The sequence below is a fragment of the Pieris brassicae genome, chromosome 5 (genome assembly GCF_905147105.1).
Source record: "Pieris brassicae chromosome 5, ilPieBrab1.1, whole genome shotgun sequence".
Taxonomy (NCBI): domain Eukaryota; kingdom Metazoa; phylum Arthropoda; class Insecta; order Lepidoptera; family Pieridae; genus Pieris; species Pieris brassicae.
The window spans coordinates 3,077,369-3,090,917 of NC_059669.1; the positions used below are offsets into that span (position 1 = coordinate 3,077,369).

The window sequence follows — 13,549 nt, forward strand, 5'->3', positions numbered from 1 at the left end:
TATTGTGGATGAGCAGTTTAAATCGCTGGCATGGCTGTGTCTGCGGAAATGTTTCCGAAATCTGAATAGAGAAGAATGCAGCAACCAAGGAAGTAAATTACTTTTTTATGCAACAAAGGCTTTCATCTATTAAAAAAAAAGTTTGTAATTTCTTTTTATACAAAGATTTTTATTGTAGTTTTGATAAGTTTCGTCTATAATCGCTGAGTTGACTTGAGTCACACTTAGTACTTAATCGCCTTTGATGATGATACTCATCACCGTGAATCTCAGCCTAAAGGTTACACCCGAAAATCGACAGCATGTATCAAGCATAGCCAATCATATGCACTTGTTTATCAATTAAAAACCTAAAGACAGATACTTTTGAGATCATTATTATTCACTAAGTTTATTAGTAAAAACATTGGATGTTTGTTAGTTTTTCAGTTTCTTTATTAACACGAGAATTTAAGTGTGTGCTCCTATTTCACCATGCCTCCTGTTGATAAAGGACAAATCTTTGTTTTTAATTTATTTTATTATTTTTAATTACTTAAGATGTGGAACATGGTGTAATAGTTGCAGCTCCTTATAAACGTTGTGAAAAAACAAAAAAATTGGCGATAAATAAAATTATGCAAGCATTTTATATACATTTCTGTTTTTGACGTTCATAAGTGTACATTTTGTTACCTAAATTAATAAATGATTTTGAATTTAATTTAATAAATATAACCATCGTAAAATATTTTAATGTAAATAAATTTGAATAATTCCTGAGAATCAAGTGTAAATAATTCTAAACCTAACTTGGCGATGTCGTAAGCGTCTTAAGATTAAATAAAAAAATATTTTCACTATAGAAATACAATAAGAATTTTATTACGACATTTTAGCTAATAAAGCTCGTTTGTTTTCTCCCGACGAACAAATTGCGGGTATTTATCTAAGCTTATTCCTGTGGTCTGTAAATCGTTTTAAATTTCAGAAACATTTTAAAAAGGGTTTTATTTTCACAGCGCGTTTTCTCTAAAAACAAAGAAAATTATAGAGTTTCAATGTTGAAATTTTACTTATATATTTATATTACTTTGCTGAAAAAGACTTTTTATTAATAAAACAATATTTATAAGAATATTTATGCGATTGGCATTCAATTTGAGTTTACACTTACACTTAGTATTCAAGAAATTTGGAAAGGATTATTTGTTCTTAACTTAGATAATCAAAAAGTATTGTACAGATTAAAAAAAAATCCGTCGAGTATGAATTTCTTGACATGACATTTATCTATGAGTTAAAACTAGTACAATTGGTATCACTGCATTTCGAAACCCAATAAAATTTCAATTCGAATATTTTGTCTACAAGAAACATTTCCCTCGTAATGATACAATCTAATTGCAAAGGAAAAATAGCTGAGTCCTCTTTTAATATACTTCTTATCCCACAGGAAGGTGAGAACACTAACGTTCGATTCATCCATGTCAACTCTGAGAAGGTAGACATCTTTAATTCCACACTCCATTTAAAGTTACATTCTTCAGAAAACAGGAAAAACTCATCCAATTTTATGTAAAGGAATGCCTACAATTTTATGTAAAAGTTGCTTTTTGTAATCAAACATCAACAAAAGGAAACAGAACGCAATTTTTTTAAGTTATGGTAACATCGTAGGCTAGTTTAAGCCTAAACAATTTTTAATATCTTTACTTCAGAGATGGTGGCGCTACCTTTATAGGTCTGGACCTCAGATTTCTGTATCTGTTTCATGATCATTTGCCAATCTTATATTAGTAGCAAGTAGGTGATCAGCCTCCTGTGTCTGAAACATGCCGTCGGTTGGGTTGGGTGGTTGGGTGTCAGGCATGCCGGTTTCCTCACGATGTTTTCCTTTAGCGAAATGCACACATAGAAAGAAAGTCAGTCATAGGTGCTCAGCCGGTATCGAACTTACAACCTCAGGGAAGAGAGCCACTACGGATGCCACTAGGCCAACACTGCTCGCAAATAATCCTAGACCCTAAACAATGTTAAACGCGCTGCGCTGTTAAAAAAAATTACCACCATAAGGTTAAAAAGTATATATTCAATCTCATATACTATATAGATTTCTAAAAATAAAGGAGAATAAAGAAAATGTATTGGAAAATGGCATTTGCATCGCATTCGAATAAGCTCTTTTCCGTTTTGAGTTCGTATGGCTTAAACTGAACATTATGTAAAGTATAATATAGAATTAAGTTTATCTATCAGCGAAGATAGTATAAACTACTTGAGTATAATTTAGTTCTCGACCTCAGGCTTAGTTATCGAAGTTGTTAATCCGTAAGCCGTTAACTATCCCTTGTTTATTTAACTTAAACAAAACGCTGTACACAATGTTTATTACGGGCCAGGTACATTAGTGCTTGAGTTTTTATAATTGCTACATATTTTGAAGTGCTGATATTTGTTTTAGTACCGTACCGTAGGTCGTACTACGATCTGGCCACAACATATACATTGATGTTAGCGTAAGCCTAAGGGCAAAATAGGGATGCCGATACAACGTAATGTAAACGCGCATCTTGTTTGATCTAGTTCGTTGCAAACGCTTTAGTTGACTTTTAACTGGTATCGCGCGTAGTATTTTTTGATTTAATTTTATGTATTAAGTTATTTATTTTATTATATAATTATTACTCTGAATTCTTAATTTTAATAATAATATCCCTTTAATATTATTTTAAGTTTGTAAATTTTCTTTTATTATAATAAAAATTAAAAACTTTAACGAAAATAGATATATTTTACCTGAATTTAATTTTAATTCAATAAGTGTTTGTAGCGGTATCGGTGATATTTCTATAAGAGTGTGCATCGGTATCGTATGCAGCCCAAGACAAAAAGTGAACTTAAACATTTCTTAATACATTGTTTCGGGATGTAGGCAAGGATTTGAAGAAAAAATATTATAGGAATTAAACTATCAGTGGTATCATGAAGCTGGCATAACTGAAAATAGTTTCACCATATAATTTGAATGTTATCGTATCGTATCATTATTCGTATGTGGTATTGACGCCAAAATGACAAAACACAATGGACAATGATATAAAAAATACAGATTCTACATTCAAGTGTAATATATAGTGTAACTATCATCAGTGTAACTATCAACAGTCGATGTGTTTGTTGATGGAATGGTAAAACAAAACGCAACTGACATTGACACAAACTGAAGTGATGAGTTTGGTTGAAATTGAACTTAATAATTTTAATATCATTAATGTGCTCATTAATTGACTCTTAGGCAGAACGACGTTTACCGGATAACCTGATAATATAGATTTGTGTTTTTTTCATTAATTATTATATTGCTGTATGTCCGCGAAAAGACGTCATTTAACATTACGATCTAGCCTAAATGAACACTTATCTAAAACTAGCCTGGTTTACTAAAAAGGATATTTAACATAAAGTGTCCAATAACACTACAAACTATATATACTAAGGGGAAGACACTCGGTTTTTGTGTACTATTTTTTTCCACTTATCATTATTTAGGACTTAGTTATATCATTAAATAATGTTTTTTTCCGTTTTTTGTCTTTCTAATCCATAATAAATTAAAATTTCTGTGTAAAAAATTGTAACAGAGATAAAAAATATACAACCATACATTTTTTTCCAATGCGTTATCTATAGACAAATTGATTACACTCGGTTCACAAGACACACATCAATCTTATTTTCATATTACTTGGAAGAGAATGAGTCGTGAACGATTGCGATGTGGAAAGTCCATTATAAAAGGTTGGAATGGATTATTTTAAGCATTCGATCATAAACGTAAAATATTTTCACATTTATAGAGTACAATCTCCTTACAATCAATAAAATGTCACGGTTTTCTCCAGCGTAAAAGGGTGCTTCACACATTGATGGGAATTCTCGGAAGCAAAATTTGGGGTGGAAATGTATTTTGAATTGGCTTATATATAATAACAATTGCACATTAATACTACTAATACTATTAACTCTAAAATGCGGGTGACATTCCTGGTATGCTTTATATACATTAAGGAAGGTAAGTTATCTTTTCGATCGATGTTTTGCAGATAATTGAATCCAGAACCTACAGGTCCCAAAAAACACATCCACTCCACGTGCGTACATGCATCATGGAACTACTGAGACATATATGTGTAGTGAGGAACGGAAATTACTTCGAAAAACAATAACATTGGCATGAATGTAGAAACATTAAGCCGTTTTTTAATTTTCTGAACATTTTCAGTGTTACCTAGGTACAAACATAAATTATGTTAAAAACATAATTTTAGTACCGTATCGTAAAATGATGGAAGAAACTTTAATCCATTAATTACCGAAATCACAGAAGCTTATGTTTTGTGAATTGTATCCGTGTAGCATCGTTGTAGCGAAATGTACAAACAGTTGGTTTAACGAAGCGTTAACGAACAGATAATAGCCGGGTTCCTATTTGTTTCCTAATGTTACTGAGAGGATTGTTAATAGATTGGCGCTGGAATAACGCCAGGACTTGAGAATATTTGAAGTCGGAATTCTAGCCAAGATCTTTAACGCGGACGTACACTTTTAAATAAGGCTTTGAAAACGGAGATAAAAATAGATTGAAACAGATATAAATACGTAGAACGAAATCTTAAATACAACTAATATAGTAATCACATAAGGTATTGTTACGAGCTAGGGGATCGGATAGAAAATGCCGTGTATTTATTCAAGGGTTTATTTCTTGAAAAATCAATGAGGAATTTATGGACACAAATTAATCGCAGAAATGCACTTATAACACACACAAAAACAGTCACTAATTACTTCACTTATGCACACTTCACACAGTACTTTATCACTTGTAATCACTTTATCGCTTCGGTGTTTCTCTCTTATTATCGCATTCAAAACTAAAGGTGACTAGACTGGGAATAATTCTAAACAATATTCGAGAACTCTCTAGGCGGGCTTGCTTGCTTGCTACTGAGTAGCGATTGCACAATTCTAGAACGTCCGCACTCTTTGTCTCTTCCGCACGTTGCTCCGTCCTAGCCGTACGGCGTTCTAGAGTGCTCAGTCTAGTTTCGAGAAAGTTCTGATCTTCTCTCTCTCTCTCTCTCGTATCATTTCGTCCTTGTCTCACACCTAGAAAGTTTGGTCTTGAATATTCCTTCATCAAAGGGGTATACCTAGGCCTGAAAATGCCTGAAAACTGGTCTCCTGAAAACTGCACCACTCTACTACACATTTCAGCTTCCTGAAGGCTAGGGTAACATTTTATTACAATTTTCTAATATGTGATTGACCCTCTCCTGAAACGGTCAGAAATCATATTACAGCCTGCTGAAAAGTTCTCTAACTAGTGGAAAAATCTAGAAACATTGCAGTCGACCCGTCTCTGTAACAGTATGTTAACCTAGTGTTGCGTGTGAATCTAGCTATAGGAATTGTGCTTATGTGACTTATCTTACGAGTACGTGTCTTCTCTGAGACGTTTAAAACTGACGCTTCATCATTTCCATGTGATGAAGCAGCAATATCGGAGAATCTTTAAGCAAAATTTATCTTCTTTACCTCGTGATAACTTTTATTAATGTTTTCACCTGCCCGTGTGGAATAAATGTTTTGTTTGTTTGTTCAATTTATCTCGTCGTTTTTGTACGCAATCTCAGTACTCTCTACCTGATATCGCAAGATTGGATGGCACATGAACTCTTAATTCAAGTCAAGATCTATCGATATGGAGTTACACAGTGGATATAGAGAAATTATATTAAATCTTATAAAGTATTTTTATGTTTACTATAAAGTAATACAAGTTAAACCAGCTGTTTTTAGGACATTAGGCCACAAATGGCTTAAAATCAATAGCCCACAAATTGCCGCTCTGTCAACCGGTAGAATTTAGGTTTATTGAGGATCCAGTTGTTGGCCAATTGTATTTAGACTTATGTGACTAATTACGGTTATAATAGTATCTAGATACTGTTAAAGCGATATCACAGCACCACAAACCATTAGATTATACATTTTACTTATAAATTATTGTTTAAATTGATACAGATGTAATACAATAATACTTCTCCATCAAAGGCTGGCAAAGTATTCACTGATCAAACTTCACACGTAATAAGTTTTACTGCTGTGGTGTTGCGGTCTTTTATAGTAGAACCGCAAGGTATTTTCCTCCCTAATTTAAAAAAAATAAAAATTGTTCTGTATCCACTCAGTGGGAACACACTCCTGCATTTGATATTTGTTTTGCATAAGTAGTGCATCCGACCTCTGTAACAGACGGTCATTGTTTTTGTTTAAGTAAATTTTAAAGCACATAAATTTAAAAATATTGCTTAGCTGGGATTGAAATGCACGACTCAGGGTTGAGAATTAAGCTAACACTGATTTAATACTTATAAGGTAAGATAAAGACATAGATATTTAAATTGTACTTCGAGACCATCTTTGAATAAAATATACTCGTATATGCTTTTAAAACTGAATTTTAAATTCACCACATATAGTCAGAATTATACAAGTACAATTAGAATTAATATGTTGTAATTTTTTTATCATACATGTGTCGTTACTAAGACATAATGGAACATTATAATCTAGCCTAACTTAAGACTAATAAGTTTTTAAGTCTAACCTAGTTTACTACCAAGGATTTGAATATAAAGGTAAAAAAATGCGTTAACGCGTGATTATGAATAATGCGTGATTCATTAACAATTAAACACTGGGTGTTTTGTTGTTGTGCTTATGATTATGTGTTGCCGGCTTTCGAATTCTTGAAAGATCGGCAACACACTCGCGAGCCTTCTGGTAATGTGAGTGTCCGTGGGGGGCGGTATCACTTCGCATCAGGTGCCCGTTTGTCTCCAATAACAGAAAAAAAATGTTTTTTATCATTATTTAATTAATAATAATATTCAGTAATTTCCAGCTGAAGAAGCGCTGACCAATTTTTATTCACGAAGTGGCATAGAGTTACATGGGAAATGAATGGTCCTTTAATTAGTGTGAGTACTATATTATAAGATATTTTTTTAATGAATGAATCAGATATGCTCTCAGCTATGTATCTAAATGTTAAAATTATTTTTATAGTTGTTTTAATTATACAAATAAATGATTGACAATTTCGCACACTTAAGTTAAGCTATTTAATTGAACATTTGATGGTTAAAATTTTTACTAAAAAAAAATTATAAATCAATAACGCTACAACCATTTTAGGTCTGGGCCTCAGATTTCTGTATCTGTTTCATGATCATTTGTTAATCTAATAGACAAATAGGTGATCACGACGCACGCCGTCTACATTTTGGGTCTAAGGCAAGCCCTTTTCCTCACGATTCCTTTACCGTTCGGGCGAATGTTAAATGCGCACATAGAAAGAAAGTCCATTGGTGCATAGCCGGGGATCGAACCTATGACCTCAGGAATGAGATTCGCACTCAACAATTTTTACTAAACTTTTTACAAAAACAAAATAATATCAATAACAATTAGACATGGTAGTTATTCTCCTACATAATACTCACAAAATAAAATAGGTAAGCAAATATTGCTTATATTTTGCAAATTTAGATTATATGAAATACGTTAAAACCATTTTCAACCCATACAGGACACGATAAGCTTATTCGTTATAGCTTAGACGTGGCAAATGGTCTGGAACTATAATCATTATGCGTATTATTGCATTTGTCGATATACGTTATAAAGCTGTCTACTTATAAGCGACTAATCGAGGCGCGTCGTTTCGGTTTTTCATAAGGCAATTCAGTATCCTGAAAAGTGTAAAATATTCCATCAAATCCGAATCATTCGACACATCGAACATACAGATTGGTCAGCGGACGGCTGACCTGTGTTTGAACATACACAAAAAGAAATATTGAACTTTTTTGGAGTTTTTTAAGTCGATTAAAAGCACAACAACAACTCTTTATAACGTAATATTGCAAGTCTGATATTTCATTAGATGAATAAAGTCATTCGCGTAGAACAAAAGTAATAAAATCTTTGCAAATAAATACCTAGCAATCTGAAAACATCACTTCCTTTCCTATTGCCCGATCGTACAACTTTTTCATTCTTTACGGCAGCTATAAAGCGCCATTTAAATTTTATTCTGGCTTCAATTGCGACGCTTTTTCAGTCATTTTTTACACAACATTAAGTCTGTTTTATACTTTCTGTTTACGGTGAAGTTAAAATGTTGCACAATTGTTATATCGTTACCAAGCTTGGAACTCTGCGGTTTTAGCTTGAGAGACACGATAGTGGAACCATTATTCGTAATATATGGAGAGAAATGGCGGCACTTTTTCTATTCGGAAACGTCAGTCTCCTACGTTTTATTGCCCTCTGATAGTCTTGCTATTTTTAACTTTTTACACGCTTGTATGAATGTATGTATACTTTAAACATTAGTCCTATATACTAAACATACTCTGTGTTTAATAAACAGTTCATTTTTGCTTAAGCCATTTATTAAGATAATAAATTCAACATAAATCCAGTCGGAACACTGAACGATCTTTGACAGAACTTTTACCAACTCCAAACAATAATTTCTTTACTTGCCTTAAGTTTTCACGTCATCTTTAAGCTAGGGAAACAATAACAGTAGTAGGTAAAAATTAAACCAATATTATAAAAACACTAGGTGAAAACCCATTTCCCGTCGAGCGTTATAAAATGTTTGGAGTTCGGTCGTACTGGAAAATCATATTTCCAATCAAATGTCGATTGAAGATCTTTATTTTCGAAATCCAATAAGACTAGAAGTCAAAACGTAGCCTTCAATTAATGTTTACTCAATGTTAAAAAAATATAATATTTTCACGAAAATTTGTATACTTCAAAGTTTCAGCATTATCTTAATAATTGGAAGATTCCTTTGGATATTGTACTGAAATGTAATACCACATTCTCTTCAGAATTCCTTACGCTAACGCGATACGGGTCAAGGCTTGGCCTTTATAAGAAAAACCTCGTTTCTAAATCTAGACTTCATATAAAATGACTGGAAAAATCAAAGGTTGACGTCGCAATTTCACCGTAAGTGCATTTCGAGGAGCCACTTTCACGACAGTCTTATTCCAAATGAGCGAGGCAAAGTGCTTAAACGATATTATATACCAGCTGCTTTGGCTTTACGTGGTTTCATTATATTTTACTTTTATATAGTACGGAAAGCAAAGAGGTAGGCGGCTTACCTGACACGCACTAACAGAAGGTTGGCAAATGGCTTCCAGCCTTTTGGTACGCTCTCATCTCCAAGGATTACATAGTATAAATAAAGAAGGACTTTTATTTATATGCGGTCTCATGTTTTCTTCATTTAATTAAATAATACTGTACTTTCTTGTATGTATTTTGTATTAAAACTAAGATCCCACTTTTGTCTAGAAAAGACCACCCTTTCACATTCTTAAAACATATCATTGTTTAAATCTTGCCTTTGGATTATTCGGCCCCAATTCGGGATCAGTAATACGAAATATCTTGAGATAAATATAATATTACCCAACAATGGATAGAGCCTATTTCTGGCGGAGGATAGTTAGTTCGTGAGCACCAATCAGACAACAGATGGTGTTTCCGTTCGTTATAAATTAACATTAATCCGTTGATTTGTTCAGTTACTAGATTTCATAGGCAGTAAGTATTTTATTTATTTATTATGAACACTTCGTTACTGGCGAACTGGCGGCCTTACCGCTTTCGAGCGATCTGTTCCAGGCAACCATTGTGAGTATTGTTGTAAATAGGAGCAAATTATGATTAGATGTATATACATGTTGCATACAAAACATCTTGACAACGTACGACTACTTTATATATTAGCTCTAAATCAGTGTTACTTAAAGGTGATAAATAAAATATTTTATAACCTCAAATTTTATTATAAATTAAAAAAATGGCACTTTAGCTTACATCAAAATAACATTTTAATACGCAGAATTTCAAATATCAACTGTATAAATATTACAATCTATTTACGTATCAATTGTCATTTTGTCATCTGTCAAGTATGAAATGGCATGACGGAACTCTCATAGAAAAACGAAAGGTTGAATTTGTGTGATTTAATAACTACAAATCCATAATAAGTAATTTTGAGGGTTTCGCCAGTTACAATTTCGTTAAATACCTTAAAGAATAATCTTAATAATAAACTAAACAGTTCTATTAGTTTTATTACTAAGTACATCTCGTGTTATGCAATTGTTTTAACGGTATGTTTAAAAGAGGCAGTTCTTTAGTCCGATTGAGTTTTTATTAATTTAAAATCTATTAATTTATTTTAGTGACATTTTGTAACTTATATTATTTGACTTTAAGTGACTTACAAACATGAAGTACAATACGATAACTACAATCATAGCCCATAGAATAAGTTAATACAAATGCATCTTACACAGTTATTGTCAATTTTATAATTACTAACTAGAAACTTAAGAGTATTATCATGTTGAGTTTTATAAAACGGTTGACGGGTTTAGCTGACATCGTCATAACATCACAATATTAAAAAAAAACCTTTAATATTAATTTACTAATTTGAGAAGTGTGTCAATAACAATGGCGAATGTTTGGAATATATTTTGATGATACAAACTAAACAATTAAAAGGAAATCGTATATGTAAAGTATTAAATACAATCATTTTCAGACTATGATATAAAGTCCCGTTGCCTTTCAATGGGATTACAATGGGGCTACAGCCTCTGTAACTTCAAATAGCGATACCGACAATGATCTCGATCCCAAATGAGTTTTTGTTCCGCACGGTTCGAAGGTTGCAACATCAGCGCTACGGATATTGATGGAACTACAGGGAACTTGCATATAAAAATGTTGGCATTTTTCTTGTTAGATTGGAATTTGCAGAATAAAAGCTATGTTCGGCTATTAAACAAATTTCAAAAAAAAAAAAATTCAAATTCTTTAATTATGATTTTTGGAGTCCTGCCATACTCAACTTGTATGGGAACGAATAAAATTGCGTGAGTAATTTCTTCCACCCGTTCTCATACAAATGAGCCTAACCAAATAGTTCAGTAACAATTGTTTAACTATTAGTTAAGATTTGAAAAGTTCATACAAATTAAATAGCAACCCCATTCATGTAATCATTTGTCAACTAATCGAGCATTAAACGACGCTTAATTACACCGTTATACAATTAAGTATAATTATTACTTAACGATAGACATAATTGAATAGTAATCTAAGTACGGCAGTTAGGGTAGCTTACACTATTAAAATAATCTCCATTTTAATTGTCTCCGTATGAAGTCTCTACATAATCAATTGTAATTTAATAAAATTTTATTCTGAATTTAATATAATTTGAATATTATTCCTGAAAGTATGTATTATGACTTTATTTACAAACATGTAACACTATAATACTGATGTTTTTCAAGGATCTATGTGAAAGTCTTCTTTCCTTGTATGTCGGGATCTTCTCGTCGATCTGAAATTAAGAAAAATTTTCTACATTGTGTTGAAAGCGTATATGCGTCATTCATAAAATCATGCGTTTATAAGGTCGTACTATGTGCGACAATTTCTAGTTAAGTTTTCAATAAAATATTACATTGTATAATAAATATGTCCTAAAAGTATTTTAATTTAAAAGATTAATTCCAGTCAGCTATGTCCAAGAGATAAATATTTTATATATAAATAGATAATAAACATAATAATTATATATATCATCGTATGTACATATTAATGGAATCCCCGGTGACCTAGGAACCGTACAATACATGAAGTTAGAATACATAAAATAATTATTCAAATTATTATTTTAATAATGTATACGAATTAATAAAATTGATCACATTGCCAAATATAATGTGAATCACACAGCTGTTATAAATTATCTATATGGGGGTAGCGAATGGACACGTATTTGTGGTCAAAGCCACAATCTCATTATGAATTGAAGCGACAAATCAGATAATTGCTACTTAACATACACCGTAACAATGTATTAAACATTATCAATTACAGTGTTATCATGGTTCGGTAATTTATTTAGGAGTTGTTTGTATCTGTTGTGGCGTAGTGTATAATTAGCAATAAGTTATCTGAACTTAGAACAAATATTAAACACTTAGGCGTTTGTACGCACTATCATAACACGATGCTTTCTCTTTGATGTTGGACTAGGAGACACAGACGTACACAAATGTTCCTATCATGTTGACAATACTAGTAATAGAAGTAAAAGGTAAGAAAAAGGTATGATAATATTAAAGCTAGGAATCTAAACCGTCACAAGGAAAATTAATTAGTTAAATAAAAATAACTACTTTGAGACTGTCAATTTCTCAAGAATGGTAATATGATGCCTAAAACCACATTAAAGCGGATAATCCGTGATAACTTAACTTTGTTTGAAGTTATTTGTGAGTTCAATAGCTTTTTAATATTCGCAACTTTATTTTTTTATGTTTTTATTCCGTAATTGTTACACATATCGTCCGTGTACGAGCTCCAACGAGAATGTAGTAAGGAACAAAATTACGGGACGTTTTTAATGCTTCACTTATCTTTCATAATACAAAGTATTCAATGTTTAAAGAGAAACAATTAGTATTTTTCGTTTTATAAAAACATTATAGTAAACATATGGACAATGTTATTTAGAAGGTTTAACTTACGGCAGCCTTCTTCTAATCGTGTGTTTTCTAGATGTTGCCTCTACACATAATACAATCAGCTTACTATCACATGGGTAACTGAAAAAAAAAATTATTTACATTAACAATTTTGCAAATTAGGCTCGAAATATATCAGTTAGATTACATTAACATTATTTTTAAAAGGATGAAATATTACAATATTTAAAAAAATCTATATTTATTTAGACTTGAGGTCGGATCGTGGCATAATTTATTCTGTTAAATCAGATACTATATAATAACGATCAAACTTTAAAAACACTTTTGAAACAAGAGAAACAAGAAAATTCAACGAGATAGCTAAATGTATGGTAGCTTTAAATTAAACTTGGTTTTTACATACAGTGTTTGGTATAAAAGCTTGTTTTCTTCGAATGGAGAAGCCATTCCAAAATCCAGTGGATTATCATTTTGCCATTCTTCGCAAAACGCTCTTGAAGTTCTATAACCGTACGCATCACTTCCGTGCCATATAGCTTTTTCAGGCCTGAAAATAATATTGAATAATTAATATCTTTGTATTACAAGACAATGCGACACAAGACACATTGTAGCTTGAGTTTTATGAACGTTTCGTGAAGTATACGTTTAAATGATAATGTCCGTTTTTGACAATTTTAATGTTCTTACATATATGCAGACTAAACGAAATATCAGTTCTTTTTTGAGTTTTTCATATAAACAACTGTACTTTTTATACAACAGGGGGTAGTTATATTTTAGAACTTTTAGTGGCAATTCTGTCGCATAATGTCTTGGACAGTAAACGCAGATTTTTATTTATTTATATTATCATTAGCACGTATACAGTGAATTATGTACGGTACCCT

The 13,549-nt window shown here is 31.8% G+C and overlaps 1 protein-coding gene across 5 annotated transcripts in view; it reads right to left on the minus strand.

The window, feature by feature from the left end:
- Window positions 1-9,948: 9,948 nt before the first annotated feature.
- LOC123709647 (collagen alpha-1(XVIII) chain-like) overlaps window positions 9,949-13,549 on the minus strand; it is a 57,788-nt gene continuing 54,187 nt past the window's right edge. For all 5 annotated transcript variants that reach the window (XM_045661115.1, XM_045661111.1, XM_045661116.1 and 2 more), the window contains 3 exons: window positions 13,063-13,206; window positions 12,699-12,776; window positions 9,949-11,503 (listed from right to left, as the gene is read on the minus strand). In XM_045661115.1, the coding sequence (XP_045517071.1) occupies window positions 11,449-11,503; window positions 12,699-12,776; window positions 13,063-13,206 (277 nt within the window). In that variant the 3' untranslated portion in view covers window positions 9,949-11,448. The remainder of the gene's footprint in view (window positions 11,504-12,698; window positions 12,777-13,062; window positions 13,207-13,549) is intronic.